This window comes from Cryptotermes secundus, unplaced genomic scaffold (assembly GCF_002891405.2).
Source record: "Cryptotermes secundus unplaced genomic scaffold, Csec_1.0 scaffold159, whole genome shotgun sequence".
In the NCBI taxonomy this organism is placed as follows: Eukaryota; Metazoa; Arthropoda; class Insecta; order Blattodea; family Kalotermitidae; genus Cryptotermes; species Cryptotermes secundus.
This window is the reverse complement of record NW_019725416.1, coordinates 4,480,291-4,500,335: the sequence shown is the minus strand read 5'-3', so window position 1 is coordinate 4,500,335 and position 20,045 is coordinate 4,480,291. Positions and strand designations below refer to the sequence as shown.

General features: G+C 41.4%; 1 protein-coding gene across 4 annotated transcripts in view; it reads right to left on the bottom strand.

The window, feature by feature from the left end:
- The window catches only part of LOC111863320, a 1,149,828-nt gene that overhangs the window by 48,139 nt on the left and 1,081,644 nt on the right, over nucleotides 1–20,045 (bottom strand). For all 4 annotated transcript variants that reach the window (XM_033751009.1, XM_033751005.1, XM_033751008.1 and 1 more), the window contains one exon: nucleotides 565–826. In XM_033751009.1, the coding sequence (XP_033606900.1) occupies nucleotides 565–826 (262 nt within the window). The remainder of the gene's footprint in view (nucleotides 1–564; nucleotides 827–20,045) is intronic.

Here is a 20,045-nt window from a genome sequence, read left to right as displayed (position 1 = left end):
ACAACCAAGGGACAGTGCCATGCATCAAGAATTTTGTCACCGATTACATACTAATCGCCAATTGCTTCCATTAATACCATTCACTGATGAAACTACTTTCACCCGTAACGGAATCAACAATATACGTGACTCGCATCGATGGGCTCACGAAAATGTTACAGTGGAAACAAATTTTCAATGCCGTTTCTCTATCAATTTGTGGTGCGGTGTAGTACGAACTCGTATGAAGAAATGATGCTGTCAAAAATCATCATACTGTGAGTTATGTACTTAGGCCTAAGGAAGAGAAACGTAACTATAACTTACTTAATGATGAAACTTCTGTAAAATATTATACCAGTATCCAATAGGATCTGTGTATTCACCAGAAGTAAATGAAAATGGGGGGGGGGACAATATCGATAGTCATAAACACAGCAATATTTCTAGCCAATAAAACATACACAGGTCCCCTATTATGGCTCTAACTAGAATTTGTAGGCACACATAAATTTAACTATGGACTGGTTCGCAAGAAGCTCAAGGACCACTGGTCAGGGAAGGCAGAACATCAAGAACACTCACTTGTATAAGTTAGGTGTGTCTGTTGCTGCTGTGATGACTGCTGCTGCTGCTGTTGTTGTTGTTGTTGTTGTTGTTGTTGTTGTTGTTGTTGTTGCTGTTGTTGTTGTTGCTGCTGCTGCTGGCTAAGGGTTGTCTGTAGCTGAGGGTTGGTGATGCGCTTCTGAATAATTTTCTCTTCTATAAGGGCACGTACACTCATGCTGGCAGTCTGCAAGGGGGGCCCCGATACTTCCTTCTTCTCACACTTCTTGGATTCCGAGTCCTGAAAAAAATTATCAGTTTGTGATGGGAAAAAGCCTCAAAATATTAAAAGAAGCCGATGTACAACTATTACGAGGGTGAGTCAAATGAAAACCTTAAATTTGTAATAAAAAATCGAAATTTCACGCCATTATCCTGTAAGTTGGTAAGCGTGCTACAAACAGCGTGCAGAATGGCCTGTAAGTTGCAGAATAGTGCAGATGCACGAACACCGTCACAGCACCAGTATAAGATGGCTGCCCCAATTGAGATTTGCACCAGGGAAGAACAGCGTTCTGTTATTCGGTTTTTGTGTAGTGAAGGTGTGAAACCTATTGAAATTTATCGAAGAATGAAGTTTCAGTATGGTGATGCATGTTTATCACATCAGCAAGTGTACGAATGGAGTAGGAAGTTTGCAAATGGTGTGACTTCAGTGGAAGATGCTCCTCGTCTGGGTCAGGAACATCGAGTTGTGACTCCAGAGAACACTGCAGCAGTTGAAGCCATAGTGAGGGAAAACCGCCGAGTGACACTGGATGAAATTGCAGCAAGTTTAAACATTAGAGGTACGCCACGCGGTGCATGAGTGGTTGCGCCGACTACAAAAAGAATTTTTTTCTAAAGGAATTCATGCATTTTGTAAGCGCTGGAGGACTTGCATTGAGCGTGGGGGAGATTATTTTGAAAAGTGATACAGCTTTGTACCACTTGTGCACAATAAATAATACTCAAAAAATATTTAAGATTTTCATTTGACTCGCCTACGTACTTTCCATGTTAAGAACTACATATATCTTTCACATACACTGGTCACTTATACTCAAATGCAGTGCTTTTGTTTTTCCCGCTTGCACGCCTACCGCCAAAGAATTGATGCGCACCAGTAAACTTGACAGAAGTGGCACATTTGCCTATGCATTGCACCTTAGGGCTGAAGTCGAATGTGAGGGCATCGGTAAAGAATGCCGAAAGTGTTCGATAATCAGTCATTCTACGGCCCTTTGTTGGAGTCCTACCGATTATACATAGGGCTGAGAAACTGAAAAAAGAGGCCACGGTCCAAAGTGCTGTAGAGCCATAGGTAGGCAGGTGATTAGGTGGGTAGATGAACTTAACTATAGCAAAAATAATAGCACTGAAAATTATGCCCTGTACAAAGTCATAATAGGATAACATTACGTTTCAAAAGTGTCAGTAAAATGAACACACACACATACCCAGCAGGCCCAGCAGTATAACACACGCAGTCACAGGAGCAAGACACAACACAAAGCACAATACACACATGAAAGTAGGAAGAGTGCTCCGATAGAAGAGGATAGGTGTGACTCGCGTATTGAGATGCGACGTAGGGATAAAAAATCCTGAACAGTTTTAATATTTTTAATATTTATCAATATATATGATGAACATATATTTTAGTTATTTTAGTATGAAGACGGCAAGGCATGCAGTGAAGTAGTTTAACGTAAATCGAAAAGCACCTGAAGATGGCACCTTTGTGCCGAAACATGTAGTGCGGGAGTGAAGAGTGAAGTGGATGAGTGTATGCACTGTAAGACGGCTAGAATAAATCATGGACATAAATCAGTGCAACAGGACGCTAAAATATAACAAAATGAACGGGTTCTACATTCCTTGCTATGTACAAATCTTCTGTACAATTAACCGTTTTCGACAAATCTGATAAACTTCATTTCAGCTTCACGTAAAATATGGATTATAGCCGATCTGAATGCAGTAATATTAAATGGTATCCACAACATTTACTAAGGATTTCTAATTCAATGGCAATAAAGGGAGTAGTTCGTATGATCTGTCCATTGTGCATTCATTGTATGTTAGTGTTGCAAAGGAATATAAGCCTTTCAGGCGTTATGCTTTTGTGACTGTCCCTGAGCTTTTTGAGTCTATTATAAACTGTAGAGACATTGAGAGTAATTGACACGATGCCACAAATTCCAGTCCCGGAAAATTACATCTGCAAATCACAGAGTTCTTACATTGCAATGAAACTTGAAACAAACCTAAATTTGTAAGATTTGAGGTTTTCACGGCAGTGACTATGAAGAAGGTAGTTTTCTGAGATGTAGCGCCATGGAGATGTGGTGTTAACCGATGTTTCGGAGAACGTATCGCCTCCATCTTTAACAATTTTAGTTGAATAGACAAGTGCTTCTTAACTTCAGCATCAGTCCCTATGCTTATTCTGAGACAGAGGTGACACAGCTGTTTGAATTGGTCTGTTTCAATGATCCTCATCACAGTTGGGGCGACCCAAATGTTTCTCCAACTGCTTCTTCAACAATGAGATGGTAGTTGCTCCCATCACTGTTATAAAAGTGAAGTAACTTTATCAACTACTGAGGAAATTTATCATACTCAACAAGAAGTCCCCGTTGCTCTTTGATTGCTTGGAAATCGACTTCACTGATAACAGGGGTGTACAACATAGAAGGGTCATCGTCATCCATAATTTGAATAGACAGGCTCTTCTGAGAAACAGGGCTAATAACAGTCACATAACAGACCGCTAGTTTCAGTAATTTGGTGCGGTCTTAATTCCCTTTACTTTTCATAAATATTCGCTGTAGTTCTGAATAAATTGCATCTGAAGTAGTGAGACGGTTCACCGTATCTTCACTTCCACGGAAGCTCTGCATCATTACAGGCATGAAACCAAATTAACTTTCGTTCCAAAATCGAACCATATTCATTTTCTGTTTTAAAAAATCATTTCCAGCAACTGAAAATGCAACTACAACAATCAATGCTTACACCTCAACCTCACATTCGCCAACATCGCCCACATCGCCCACATCGCCCACACCGGCTCACGTTAAGAAGCACTTGGCTATTCAACTAAAATTATTAAAGATTGAGGCGAAACTTCCTCCGAAACGTCGGCTAACACCACATCTACACGGCGCTACATCCCAGAAGACTGCTTTCTTCAAACCTAAATTTGTTTATAGTTCTGTGCGTGTTGACTATGCCTAGACCTGTCAGCACAAGTTACCGTTCAGTAACACGAAATACTGTCCACAGATTGCAGGTTAGGTCTACTTATGTTTACATTTCTCTTGTTCTCAGAACAGACAGTTACTAAAATTCGATATCGGTATATCATTAGGCGACTGAGCTCTGAGAACAGGATGCAACGTGTTTCAATGGAGGAAGGTATACATAGTAAAAAACATCTCTGGAGGTCTGTCGTACCCTGAGATGGCATCCTAATGGAAGAAAAGCCCTGTTATGTTCAGCGCGATCGCTTTGGTCCTCATCTTACACTGTTAATAGTACACAGATATATTCTACTGACGTCAAAAAGATCTGCTTTACTATACCGAGAGAGCGACCGCCGCTTGTCGGCGAAGTTAGTGCCAACTTTAGGGGATAGAGGATGTCGCGTGTTCAGCGCAACGGATCCCCATGGCCATTAATTTCGGTTTTCTAGATCGCAGTCGCTATTTCCTTGAAATAGTTTCTCAATTATCCATACGAGGCTGAGTAGACCCCGTTCCAAACCCAATACTTCCCAGAAAATCTGGTAGCGCCGGGAATCGAACCCGGGACCGCTGGATCTGTAGCCAGGAACTCTGAGGCCGTCACATACTCATATATACTCACTTAATTGGCTAAGCAGGAAGGTGAAGTTAAACCCCAATTCAAAAGACTATATCTCTTTTGGACATATTCTTATGGAAATTGAGTTATGCGACAACCTATTTGGAGGCTAGAAGTCGGTTACATACCAACGGTTTTGAAGCACAGAGCGCTGTACTTTTGTTTATAACCGGACAGGGGTACCACGCCGATACTTCAAAATGTCGTCGTTTGGAAAAGTACGAAATCATATTTTCAGGAATTACTATGAAACTGAGGACGAATAAGAGAAAATACGCCGTGTGATTGAGCTCTAGTTACTCAGCTATGATTTTCATCTGCATTAGTTATAAATGGTCGTTACGTTCTCGGAAATACTATCTCAGGATTCGATTGAAGTCACTGAGGAAAACCACAAACAATCCCAACAAGATAACCAGCATCCGTGAAGAGAGCTGAACCCATGACATCCACAATACGACTGGTGCTATTAACTCGACGTCAAACTTTTCCGAAGGCGTACGGAAATGACAAGAATTTGCCCTATCCTATTGTGAGGACTAACGTTAAATTTAGACTAATTCTAAGAATTCTTTCTTTTGTAACTGTAATATATAATCTACTATTAAATAATGAAACAGCCTACATCCAAACGGTAAGGTAAATCTCTCTGTGCCTCACAATATGAAGACGTATGGGGGAGTGGAGGTATAACTAGGCTCACCCTTAACCTCGGAAATAGATATCCCTGACAAAGGAGCCCCTCCCCCCCAATTACCAGTGGACTGGAGGCTGGGTGATCTGAAAGTGGGGGCGAAGGAAAAGAAATCTTGCCCCTGAAGGGAATCGAATATAGGCCGTCCAGCACACAGCCGACAGCTTTACTGACAGACATATCCTGGTACAGTGTAATTAAACAGAGAACACTAATATGACCACGTATTATGTGCAGTTGAAACAATACTTTTACAAAGTACGTTATGGAGAAATCGCATATGAAGAAGACATCTGGGAGACTTGAACGTAACTGGTGAACATTACTAAAACTGGCTATGCGGAAACAATAACTAAAGGTAGCTGTGACCACGTAGACTGTATTGAACAAATTCCAGATATTGTCTGGTGAAGACTTTTACTACTTCGATGAAGAACTTTCGGCTCCAAAAAGGGACTAAGTACGAAAGAGAAGAAGCGAGTAAAAACGGTAAAGTTGTCCCTGTGCTTAACTGAATTAAACACTACGCCATGAAGGCGTATGGGGAAGTGAATGTATAGATCCACATTTTCTTGACCTCAGCACTGGCTGGAGGCGAGTGGTCAGCTTCACGCCCCTGCCGATTTACCTCCGGGGAAGAGGTCCCGGTACTCATTGGATAGGAGGCTGGGTGGGCCCCAGAGTCGGTCTGCACAGCGTGAAGAAGAGAAATGTTTGATCCAACCGGGACTTGAACTCCGACCCCTCTGTCGTCCAGCCCGTAACCAGTCACTATCCCGGTAATGATAAATAATTAGTTATTAGAAATATAACAGATGTATTATAATATTAACTAGTAAGTGGACTGATATGCTTTAGTTGCGAAATGATTAAATGACACATTTTTTTACGTTCTTTACAAGAAGTGCATAAATTAAATACGCTATGAGGAGATCGTATCTGTATGTCCGGCGGTCTCTTTTTTTCATTTCGCAAAGCACAGCACTGATAAACAATACAAATTAATTATACTTCAACAGAAACTTTATGAAAATATCAATAATGAGATCACGAATTGTTCATAAATGAAAGAATATCAACAGCACGGTAATTCACTTAAACATTAGGTCCTATTTGGATGTATAAATCATAACATTTCTATCTGTCGTGTACATTAATATGGCCGCTCCGCGTAACGTTCAAAATAAAACCGCAGCAATGTTGTAAAGGGTGATTTCTACACCGAATGCCCATTTGCCATTCATTATTATTCTCTCATGCATGACACGATTCCATTGTCTAAATTATTCTGTTTGTAATTTTGACAACCTCTGCACGTAACGAACTTTAAATTAGTTCTCCCGTTCGGCTAAAATTATTACAGATCTCATGTTTCTGCTGCATGCCACTTCGGCATATTATGGAATATACGCATGTGGTTTCAGCAGCTCAGAGTCCTGACTCTGAACTCTTTTTACTCATAGTAAAAAGTAGTCTATACACAACCGTGTCTTGACGCCAATCTGTCTCTCCTTTGGTTTATTTACTGATGTTGAGCAGTCACCTAAAGTGAAAGGATCTAATCGAGATAGCTGTGGGAAACTCAGAAAGTCGGAATCATTAAAGACATGGATAAACAACTACTACCTGAGTCAAAATAGATTCACTTTAGTTCAGTCTAGTTGAGCTTACGTAAGTACGCTAGTGGCCAGTATGTTCTGAGCTGATGCTATACAAAGTAAGTTGGGTTGTTTCCGTCCCTTCTCCTGCTGACGGTCACTTGATCCCGCGCTCCGCTTCCTCACACCCCAAGTGTCAAGATTAGAACTCTACCAGCAGGTTATGCGGTGTTGGTAAAATGATAAGCATGACCAGTACGAAAGAACGTGGAAGCAAAGGGCCACGGCCTGCTGTAAGATAATATTCCGGTATCTACTGAGGCGGAGTGCCAAAACTAAAGGACAGCCACTCTCAGGGTCCAGTTTTCAACCCCATATGTTTCTATAAATTATTTCGGAATAAGAAGGGAAAATTTAGTGAATCTCAGAGTCAGAGTTGATTTACGACTGGCGGTTTACCACCAATCAATTCGTCTTGGCAACAAACCCCTTGAGACTCACGACCAGCAATTTTTTTTTTAAACTGAATACCTGCCTTCATAGTCCTTATGCAACATTCTCTCTGACGAGAGGATGGGTCTGTAGTTTACAATTGCTGCTGGCCCCTGCCAGCGCAGTCATTCTGAGGTCCGAGTCCCGTAGGACTCGTGACATATTTTACTGTCTCAAATTCGAGACACCANATTTACGACTGGCGGTTTACCACCAATCAATTCGTCTTGGCAACAAGCCCCTTGAGACTCACGACCAGCAATTTTTTTAACTGAATACTTGCCTTCATAGTCCTTATGCAACATCCTCTCTGACGAGAGGATGGGTCTGTAGTTTACAATTGCTGCTGGCCCCTGCCAGCGCAGTCATTCTGAGGTCCTCGTGACATATTTTACTGTCTCAAATTCGAGACTCCCCCAACCTGGAGGGCTAGGTCCCCGTATGTATATCCCCTAGGAACAGGGTGGCCCGGTTATATCCCCATGCACTGGGTTCCTTTTCGTCGCCTCCTACGATGCGAGGTATTCTACCCCGCCTCCATACAGGGGTAGTGGATCTCTCTCTCCCCCTCCATATATATACATGCGCGCGCGCGAGTTTGAAAGCACCGCCAATGGCACATAAATTCAGTAAATTCTCTTTATAGCGCTTCTGCGGGCCAAACTTGACAGTGGTCGAACCGACTTTAGGGGGGAGAGACGAACCCTTCCGCCTGGGTGCTCGATCGAGGAGAAGAATGAGGAGGGGGAACTCACTGTATAATATATGGGAAGTGTGCCACTGAATTTTATGCCATGGCAAATGTTTACACACAATATACTGCACATAAACAGCATGGCGATGTAACAGATGAAAAATTTACCTTTCTATTTAAATCTGAATTAACATTAATTCAAGCGTATCACTCCTGCTTCGTATTTAGGATGTCCTGGGTATAAACTCGGCCGGGAGACCGTAAGAAAACATTTTCATCCATCTTTCAAACAAAAACAGAACACAGAAATCGTCTTAGTGTGAGTGCCGCCGGGCCGCGCCATAGCTCAAGCGGTTAGTCGCTGGCTTCCCACGGCCGAGGCCCGGGTTCGATCCCTGGTCTGGTCAAGTGGGATTTGTGGTGGACAAAGTGGCACTAGGGCTCGTTTTCTCCGAGTACTTCGGTTTCCCCTGCCAATCTTCATTCCACCAACTGCTCCACAATCACCCTCACCTACCATCTGGGGCTGGTACAATAGGCCAGAAGTGGCCGCAGTACAAGGGGCTTAGTCCCACCCCACTAGAAATAAAAAAATAATAGTGTGTGCCGATCTTCGACTGAAGTTGACCAATATTGAGCCAGATATGCAGGAACTCTGTAAGGGCCGAAAAGCTCAAGAATCTCATTAAAGTAAGTAGTAACATGATTATATCATATTCTTTATTTGTTTAATAAAGCTTAAAACTTTGTTCAATGATTATTCATTTTTAATAGTTTACTTCCAATTTAAATAATTATGTTACCATATGTATTCAAAACATGCTTCTAGATTTATTATGTTCTAAATGACAGAGTATGTCCTAAATGTTGGTAATACCACATAGGTTTAAAAAATAGACCTACATAACCTACTGGTCCGTAGAATTGCTCAGATATTTTACTGGTCCCTGGACTTCAAAAGGTTGAGAAACACTGGTCTAGAAGATGTGCGAGCCTCAACATCTCACAACCCTATGGGCCTCCACGGCCTGATATAGGGATACCTTTACCTTGTGGAAAAGAAAAATATTTAACAATGCATACCCCGTATACAATATTTAACTGGGAAATTCACGCTACATATGGACACTGCTGTTACTGGAGAGAGTAAGAGTAGGCTTAAGGAATCACCATTCTACGTGTACGATGTGTATGCCCATACTTGTATATCTGAATCACCAGTTTCACCATTTGAAACAGATTTTCACGAAACTTGCTTTGAACGTGATGTGAGTGGCCATGCGAAATTGTAATGTGCGACCGTTACTTCATATGAAATCGTAAAATGACGTGTAAAAAAATGTAACTTTTATACAGACAATATTTTTTTTTTAGAATGTCAAAATAATAAAATGACGGCTGTGCGAAGATTTTCCTTAGTTTTCGTCTGGATGGCGGTAAGCAATGAGTTACTGGAGGAAGCATCTAAAATCTGGTAAGGACACATCACAAACATGGTCCTGTATTTAGGTCATCAAACATGGCGAAGGTTCGAAACATTAGGTTTATATATGATAAATTCAACACTGATAGAATATTTACTTAGGTATTGAACTTTTCACAAAAATAAAATAAAAATAGTAATAGACCTGTAGGTTTAATAATCTATGCAATAAGAAACTACGTTTTATGAAGGTTCTATCTTCCGGGGTATAACGCTGTGTAGTCCGTTGAAAGTCATCTGACGTTTCGGAGAAACATGCTGCCTCTAACTACAGGGTCGGAGAATAAGCAAAGAAAGAAACCTGCTCGCTACCTCCTTCACGCTGGTTTCCCGCTTCGCTTATTTTTCGACACTGAAGATGGAGGTGACATGTTTCTCCGAAACGTCGGTTGACTTTGGACGGACTACAAGGTGCTATATTCCAGAATAAAGCTCTCTTCATAAGTACGCTGTAAGAACCTCAAATCCTACACACGCTTTATGAGTTCACCTAGGAACGCCTCTCTTTCTTGGTCCGTCAGTTGTACACCACTCATTACATAATAAACTGTGAATACAGCCTTGGAAAGAAGACACATATACAGGGGGTGAACAAAGTAATTGAAACACTAAGTAACTGAGGAACGGAATTTATTTGTGTTGGCTATATTGAAAGAACTTCAGTTGGCAACACTGAATGTTTTTCCATTTGTTTATCCTTTGTAGTGCTCGCGTAAGTTCATTAGTAACTGTCTTGAGTGACAGTCCTTGCGAAAGAATCGGAAAATGGGAGATTTGTCTGATTTTGAAAGAGGACAGATCGTTGGTGTGCGTTTAACTGAAGCATGTGTGGCCAAAACTGCCATATTATTAGGTGTATCGAGAGCGAGAGTTCCTAAGGTTATGTCGACATGCACGAATCATGAGAAGACATTAGCAACGCGTAACAGTGGGCGAAAATCAGCACTGACAGATAGAGATCGTCTTATATTGAGAAGGATTGTTTCGAAAAATCATATAATTACTGTAGCACAGATGTCAGCAGAGCTGAATATTCATCTTGAAGAACCTGTTCCCACAAAAACTGTCTGACGTGAGCTTCATAAATTCAACATTCGCAGTAGGGCTGCAATTGCTAAACCTCTGACTACTAAAAGTAATGCTCACATGAGTAAACGCTGATGTCATGAGCATAAAAAGCGGACATCAGGCACCTGGAAACGCGTCCGTGCTATGGTCAGATAAGCCATCTTTCACGCTGTTCCTTACACCATGAAGAGTTTATGTTTTAAGAACATCCAAGGAATTCCTGGCTCCAACAGTGAAACACGGAGCAAGTTCTGTGATGCTCTGGGCAGAAGTATCATGCTACAGCATTCTGTTGGTTCCATTATTACCCTTCATGACCGAATTACTGCAAAGGAGTGCGTGGGCAGATTGGGTAATCAGGTACAGCCCATGATCCAGATGTTATTTCCGAAAAACGATGCGGTTTTCCAAGACGACAATGCCCCCATTCACACAGCTGGAACTGTTCAGTCATGGATTTAAGAGCATGAAAGTGAAGTTCAACATCTTCCCTGGCCAGCGCAATCACCAGATTTGAACATCACTGAACTACTCTGGTCAGTTTCGGAGACTAGTGTGAGGAACAGTTTCGCGCCTCCAATATCTCTAAAACAACCTGAAGACGTTCAAGAAGAATGGTATAAAATTCCGTTAGAGACCAAAACTTGTACAAGTCTTTTCCAAGAAGTACTGCGGCTGTACTGAAGGCAGAAGGTGATCCAACACCATATTAATAAAGAAATGTGTACAGTATCTGCAGTGTTTCCATTATTTTATCCAATCCTTGCATCATTCACCCACAACAATCTGTTTCTCAGACGCTACATTCTGGACGGCTTGTGGGTGGAAATGAGACCACGATGAATGATGAAGGTTAGCGTGCCTGGCCACGAATGCTATGACTACCGTGGCACGGATCCGAGCTCTGAACACCCTAGAGGTATTTTCAAGGTCTACAGGTTTGTGCCGACATTTCGCTCACTCACCCAGGTAACCCAACACACTTCCTTGTTGCCGCCTAATTACGTAAGTATTGCTAAATACAGACGGGAATGACATAAGACTTGATAAGCGCTGTGCATCTGGTGCCAGCTGAGTCGATTTTAACTCATCAACTATCTCAAGGCCGAAACTAATTTGTCTACAATGACGTGTCCAGAAAAACCTACAACGTGGATTTTACAATATTATCATTAAAGGAACTGATACGGACTTGATGATCACAAGGTGCAGGTCCTACATACCCAAACCGAAAAAAAGTGAGATCGAACGAAGATATCAATTTACTGCCATACTTAACACCAAATTCCCCATTACGTCAGTAACACTATAGGCCAGGACTTCAAACCACTGTGGGGCAGCACTGTGCCTTAGGTAACTGTCAGCATTATAAGAAAATATAATTTTCCAGTTTACCGATACAAATGGAGCCGGGGTAGCGTAGTCGGTATAGCGGCTGGCTACAGGCTGGATGGCTGAGGGTTCGGAGTTCGAGCCCCGGTAGGATCAAGAATTTTCTCTTCTCCATATCGTCCAGACCGGCTCTGAGGCCCATCCAGCTTCCTATCCAATGGGTAAAGCGGCAGGGGTGTGAAGCTGACCACTCACCTCCTGCTAGTGCCGAGGTCAAGATAATTTGATCTATAGATCCACTCGCCTATACGCTTTCATGGTGTAGTGCTTAATTTGTTGAGCACAGGGACCTTACCGATACAAATATTTGCCCTGAAGTGAACAGAAGTATGAAGAACATGAATAAAAATAGAAAACTTGACATGTTAACCTAAAAAATATGTATTTAATTTAAATTTGGCTAGATCAACAGCGCTTAAAATCGGCGGCTGAAGGTCTGTAGACTGTCGCATTGTTTAATACGATCATGGATCCATGTTAAATTCTACATCTGCCCAAGTTATTTGCTCGGTGTCATAGAAAATCAGCTGAAATATTACATGAAATATTCCTTAAGCATCGAACAATTCGGTCTACTAGAGTTACCGCTCTAGTCCCGTTTGCAGAATAAGGAACTTAACATTCTTATTTTATCATACTGCATTATTGCTTTATGTTTCATATTCCAAATTCACTTCCTCCAGAAAAAAAATGCCAGGACTAATGCCGAATAGCCTTCAAAAAGCACGCTGCACCGTGACAAAGGAATTTGTTTTCGCGAACTCGAGAACGCAGAACGCCCTTTGCTGAGGACCCGCCCTTCCGAGGGTAAACGAACAACTGAACGTTGCCGGAAGAAGGACGCGCCTTCAGCGCCCCTGTGGCAGCCATTCATAACTGAGATAACTCCTCTTTCAAATGGTCACTGATTCATTCCATGATGATGCTTGAGAACTGAAGCAATGCGTCATGAAATCGGTTCATTCTTTTTGAATAACTCTGTATAATGCTTTACAATCATTTCCTCAGCCTTCTTCTTCATAATCATAACCCATAATCATCAAATATCTTCTAATTCGACCTTACAGCGTGAGATATTTTTGCGATAGCGAACTCATACAGAGGAATCGAACACCCGTTCCGTCAAGGCAGACCACTTAAATCCTCTTCATGGCCGTGCTGCCTAGAAAACTCACTGAATCATCTATGCAGTTGCTTTGGCGTCATTAAATACAGGAAGGCATACTTAATAATTGGTTTCCTACAGCCTACATCTTTATCTGTCCCTCATTTTGCATATGTTTTGTTTATTCATTATTCTACAAGGTCTGAAAATATACAACAAATTTGTTTCAACAGTCGCGCTGCGATTTCATATATCCGTGACTCCGCCTTCGTGTGACGTAGAAAGCTCCAACTATGGAAAAAGATTGCAGAGCTGTTGACAGATCTTAATTTCAGCTCCAAAGGTCAAAGCAACCTTGCAGCTGTACAGATAAGGATGTCTAGCAGTAGTAAGAATCGTTTGCTTATTCATTCGGAAAGCACAGAATCTTGCATCACACATGTGACTATAGGCCAATGCTGTTTGGAGGCGGACAGCCTGGAGAACTAATATTAAGAGTCATTAAATCGGTGTGACTATAATCACAGATAGGAGTCCCGATGGGAAGCAGCCCCTGGCAACGTATGAATCCAGCATTTCTGCTAATATATACGGTCGACTGCTACTGCTTGAAGGGCACCGTGACTTCCTTACATCAGAGGAGCCATTCTTCAGACAAGCTAACCTGCTAGTATTATTCGTCCTTTTTTCTAACTTGAATAAACAACCGGTTTTAACACTGTGTTCAATGGCAATATTTAATTAACAATTCAATATCATAACCATGGGGGATAATTTGAAAAGAATGCACATTGTACGACATATAATCTGTTTCTTAAGCGTGATTTTATTTATAAGCCTCAAAACCACTGCAGTGAAAAGCACGTCTTGCCCTTACGTTAATTACAGTATTTATGGTCAGTCATTTGAAGGATAACACGAAGCCCAGATAAGAGCTCGTAAAATTGACTTTCATTTTACGAAGATTTCTAGTCATACATGTATATTAACTAATATTAATTATATTAAAAAAAATATTTAGTAAACTTCTCGTTATCTAAGCACCTGAAAATTTCATGCTACCGGCAAAAATTCCAAAATAAAATTTTTATAAAGAATTTTACAAAATGTTGCAATTAATGTATGTTCACTCGCGACACCATAGTTCTCCTAGTCGCCACTAGATGTCCTGCACGGCATCCTCTCTCGTCAGCTGCACTTCACATATTTACATTGCTTTCAATGTACTTTTAATACTATGGAGGTTTGTTAATTTGACGGTACTGTACTGCGTTCATGTAAGAGTTCCTCTCATGCAAGCGGAAAATTAATACGTGTATAATGAACATACCCCATTCCCCATACATGCCAGATAACAGGGACTTTATTGTACATAAATATAATTATATACATTAAATTTGTAGGGTATAACCAAATTTTCCCTTCGCCGACATGTTGGCAACCTTTGACCTACAAAAGTAATCTACACATAATATGTAGGTATGTTTATAATCAATTTTGGTACAAAATTTCACATACCTACTTCTAATAGTTCATTAATTCTCAACATCAGGTATTTTAAAGACAATTTTCACACTACCGAGACATTTTTATTTTACATTCTAGAAGAAACAACTCATAAAAGTGCCGGATTTTGCGAAGATCTACTCCTATCCGTCAATTCAAGATCTGTCATTCGCAACTTACAAATTCGTGGGTCCCTTTGAACGTTTGCGAACTGGGAAGAGGAGGTGCAACTCCGTGCATTTTAATCTCAGAACTCACACGGAGTAGAGTGTTAAGTGATCAGCCACAAGCTCTGGCCGTTTTTCCGGGGAAAACCGTCCCGGTATCTTTTTCCGTGAGCACCGGACAGGAGTAGGGACGATACTCCTTCCAGGTAGCCTGGAAATGGCGGAATGGATGCGCGATAGATGTAGCCCGGGTGGGGGGAGTGATACATTTCATTCGGAATAAATGAAGTGAAGAGACAACCTGGGCTATTTAGACGGAGGTGCAAGGATATTGTGACGTATAGACCCGTTGCTAAGAGATGACTCTGTAAACGGTGGCCGTTGCTAGGTAACGCACGCAACAATAGAACAACGGGGTTATGCAATCCGTTTCTACGCAACGGCTCGATGAACATGTTCCCGCGGAAAGAACTCGCGCAACAATAGAAGAGTGGTGTTCTCAATGTAGTCCACGCCGCGGAGTTACCTTGAGGACAGTTCAAGTTGACAGTTGACAGTTTAAAGTCAACCTGTGAAGAGAAGACTGCGAGGTTGGTGTGAAATGGCCGCCAGCCTGGGACCCAGTTGAGGGTTGTCAGTTGAGTCGAGCTCTGTAAAGGAGGCCGAGAAGAGATGGCGCTACAGTTAAGTTCTGAGCTGACAAGAGTTTAGTTGCGAGATATTCGCCGGACAGTAGCAACGTGAGCGCGGGAAGCTTAAGAATCTCCAGTTAGAAACCGTTGCTATGGAGCGACCGTTAAAGACAAAGCAGGCGGGAAAAAGTCCTAGCGGGTACTGTGTTGATCTGTGAATTGTGGAGAATAGAAATAGCGCTATAATTACCTGTAGTTCTGAGTGGTGTATACAAGTGGTCAATAAATCCAGTTCACCAATCCATACCCCGTCGAGAGACAGAACCCTAAACACGTGACAATATTAAAACGTATATTATAAAAACAGGATATGAAAGTGAGAATAAGGTTTTCTGGTTCAGGAAAGGGGCCAATAGCAAGATTTTATTGATAGTAATGAGTACTGACGCCGAACACAAGGAGGCAATCTCCTGAACAACTTAACAACTACAAACTTTCCAAGGATGTTTCTGTACCATGGAAATATCAACTTATTTGAAATTAGGCTTTGAAATACAGGGCGTTCAATCAAGGAGGAAACTTCGCAACACCGTTGACTGGGCCCAATATTCCTCACAGATTGCTGCTGTAACTAACTGTAACGGCGCGCGTTTATCAGCGCTAATGACTCATTCTGCTCTCAGCAGTTACAGCAGCAATCTGTGAGGAATATTGTGCCGAATCAGCGGTGTTGCGAAGTTTCCTCCTTAACTGAACGCACTGTATTATAAATCTCTCCTATTCTCTGTGATGAAACTGGTAACAGCGGTTAGGTCTTGATAGAAAAAGTTACTTAATTCATTTATTCACTCACGTATTTATTCTTGCTTCACTTAGAGCTCCAACTATACAGTACCAGACAATAGGATAATTAGCAAACAATGAACTGATGTGAGGGAGGAAGCGGCCGAAGCGACTATGACGGTATCTGCCTGGAGGGACAGCAAAACCACGACGAACCTCATTCAAGACATTTGATCTCCACGTTGAGATCTGCACCAGGAACCGCCCCAAGCCAGAATTGCTTACGTTCATAGACGTGTTAATTTTTTCTTCGCCATAAGGAGATCGCTTACATAATGACTCCTCGTTGCTGCTCACAGTCGCCGTGCGGTCTAAGGCATGAACTGTCTTCGCCCGCTAAAACACTGGGATCGTGTGTTCGAATCCACTCAAGCTATGGATGTCTGCGTGCGTTTATTCTGTGTTTGTATTGTTCTGTGTGTAGGTAGCGGCCTTACGATGGGCTGATCTCCAGTCCAAGGAGTCCTACCGATTGTGTATAGATTAAGAAACTGAAAAAGAAGGTCCATAAGGATTGTAGAGACATAGAATGACGCCGCGTTAAAAAAGGTGTATTAAACAAGATATCCTCCACCTGACTGGGCGAGCACCTCAATATGGTTTCGCTAACATATTCTTTGGCAAGTGAATTCTGGGGACTATAGCAATTTTGGAACCGCTGGTTCAGACGTATTTCACTGTCTATAGAAAATGGAGATGCAGGCCTTAAACTCTGAATTTTCCTTGCAACTACTTTGTACACTTGTCAACGAAACGTGATGTTCCCAAGCGGTCACCAATCCAAGTACTAACCATGCCCAATGTTGCTTAACTTCGGTGATCAGCTGAGAGCCAGTATTTAAAAAGTTGGTTGAGGTACTATGTTACAAGACGGAAGGTCGCGGGTTCAAGTCCCGATGAGGTGGATTTTGTTTTCAATTTACCTAATCCTTCCAGCCGCACTATGACCCTGGGTTCGACTAAGCCTCTAACAGAAATGAGTACCAGGTGTAAAGGGCGGCTGGCGCGTAAGGCTGACAACCTTACCGTCATCTGTGAGCCGATTGTCTAGAGAAAATGTGGGAGCCTCGACGTCTCATAAAACTATGGGCCTTCACGGCCTGTTACAGATATAACTTTTTCTTTTACTTTATACACTTATATAATTTTAATAAAAATCGACATAAAGATATTGGTTAAACTTCATTGTATTTACCTGTAGCTCTTATATAATTTAGCGGTTTGAAAATCGCTATTGACCTCACTTGAGAATCTCTTTGTACAAAACCGTAAGCAAGACCTGGCACAAAAAGAAGTGATTTATTAGTCACCAGCAATAACATGTGAAGGTAATGGCTTGGTTCGGATGCAGTTGAATGATAAACTTCTAAGATGTTAGTTCACATGAATATAAGTTCGTTCGGTGATAAATGTGCATCCCTGCATGGAAATGACGTGGACTGCCATATAACCGTGCCAAGAAGAACGAGCTTATAGGCCTATACTGTAATGTGCACGGCATATTAATATTTCAACGCTCGCTTTAATAGATAACAACGTAAATTGCAGTTAAAAGGATTCTGCGATGCATATTACATTTTGAAAGTTACGACACATATATTAAATCATAAAATAATGCCTAAATATTGAATATATTACATTTCTTCAACAGACAGCGAAGGCTTTTTCGTGTATAGTACGTGTTGCACTGACAGATTCTTTCCCACACAATTATTATAGATAATCTGTAGAATCTACAATAAATGTATATGTTCAATAAGTACTCGCCCGTGAATTAGTCATGCCCAGTGGCGTAAATCATATACTTAGGTATCATTTTAATTCTTGTATTGGGGTTTTAATCAGGTGTGTCTGGTAGAGTTGGACGGTATATTTTTAGGTCTATGTGTAGTTTCGCTATTGTCTAGTAGTCACTTACTGTATAGTATTGTATACTTATTGTATAGTATACTTATAGTACTGTTTCTCTCTATAATGCAACAATTAACATTCATTCACACTTAATCGTCCTTATGTGCATAAAATGTTATTAAGATTATTAAAATATTAGAATACATATGCATTATCACAGTGCTACATGTTTCGGCCATATACACGTATAACCATCTTCAGGCAACATTTTTGTAAGGAGTCTAATGCACTTCGAACTAATCGAATATAATTTTTTTCGTTACGTCATTAGTGTTTTCTTCTTCATATCTCTTTTGAAATGCGGCTGTTTTTGTATTTCGTTGGTGTGTTGTTTCCTTGATTGTGCCTATCAGGTATTCCTTTGTGTTCTCTGTATAAATACGCGTGACGAAAACAACGGGCTCTATATCGGATGACTGGATTTATTAGCACTTCGGTTACAAGTTCTCTTAATCAGACTCAATTATAACACCATCGCTGTTCTACACACTTGCAGTTCACTGTTGCACCCGCACTAAGGTTCTCCGTCTTCACTTGTCTCCTGGCAACGGATCTAAACGCAGAATCTAGGAATTCAAATCACTATGAAGTCTTGTTGTTATTTCGTCTTCAATCACTCTGTACTCCTCTGTACTAATCTGTACTCAATTATCTTCACAATTCACTAGGACGCGCTCCACTCTTGTCCTTGTACTCTCAACTGCTCCTAGCTTCTAGTTTCAACTGAACTTAAAGCGTCGATTGTCAAGATAACTCCTCTGCACGAAGCCCACAGAAAACACAGTCTTCTATTGTTAAGGATGTGTGTTTACAGCTTCGATGTCTAGCAACAGACGTCCTATTGTTCCTCCTGTTTGCTTCTGTGGGAACGTGTTTACCAACCCGTTGCCTAGCAATGGATGTACATGTAACAACATTTTATCATCTGGCGGCTCTGTAAGAGTTCAGTCCCGAGAACGACTTTTCTGGGCCCTCTATTTCGGCACTGAGGAGTAATGTCACAATATGTGAGAGATAAAATCATACAAATTAAGACGTACACTGTCACTAGCAGTTTCCTGGAGCTGTTTATCCAAGACGTTCGATAAATATACAACCATTTTCAAAAATATCTTTTTTTTATTGCTAGGTGGGACTAAGTCCCTTGTACTGCGGACACTTCTGGCCTATTGTACCAGCCCCAGATGTTAGGTGAGGGTGATTGTGGATCAATTAGTGGAATAAAGATTGGAAGGGGAAACCGAAGTACTCGGAGAAAACCTGCCCTAGTGCCACTTTGTCCATCACAAATCCCACTTGACCAGAACCGGGATCGAACCCGGGCCGCCGCGGTGGGAAGCCAGCCACTAACCGCTTGAGCTATAGCGCGGCCAAAGAATATCTTACTTTTATTTGGGTTAAGAGATAGTTACAGAAACAAACACAAAGCACATGATGTTACTCACAGGCAGAGAAGCCCCTATCCCTATTTCTATGTTCATCATAAAATTTTGTCAAAGGAAATATACAGGACATGACAAACACATTCTTCAACTGTATCCGTAGGAACAGAGATTATAATATACCTAATTGAAACAATTTTACTCAGGCTTCGACTGCTGGCAGGGTCAAATTATTTATTTTTCGCCATTAGGTCCAAACTCACACTGCGATGTACTCAGCCTGACTCAGTGGGTATTTGAGCGTTCTTTCGGGGGTCTGCCGCAGTATTAATTTATGCGTCTATTTAAAAAAATAATTATAAGCAAAATAAGCGCAGTTACTTTTATTTTGTAACTTACTGTATTCGGAAGTAAACAGCTTCAGACATCGGGTTCGAACCTAATGAAGATGAACTTAGAGAGGGGGTTGGAGGGGTTCTGAATTTCAAATAGAAATAACCTGAAAAAAAAGCAGTCTTCTGGGATTTGGCACCGTGTATATGTGGTGTTAACCGACGTTTCGGAGGAACGTATCGCCTCCATCTTCAGGGTAGAAGGAAAAATATAAGAAATCCGCAAGCGAAGAGACCGTGAGAACCGGTAAA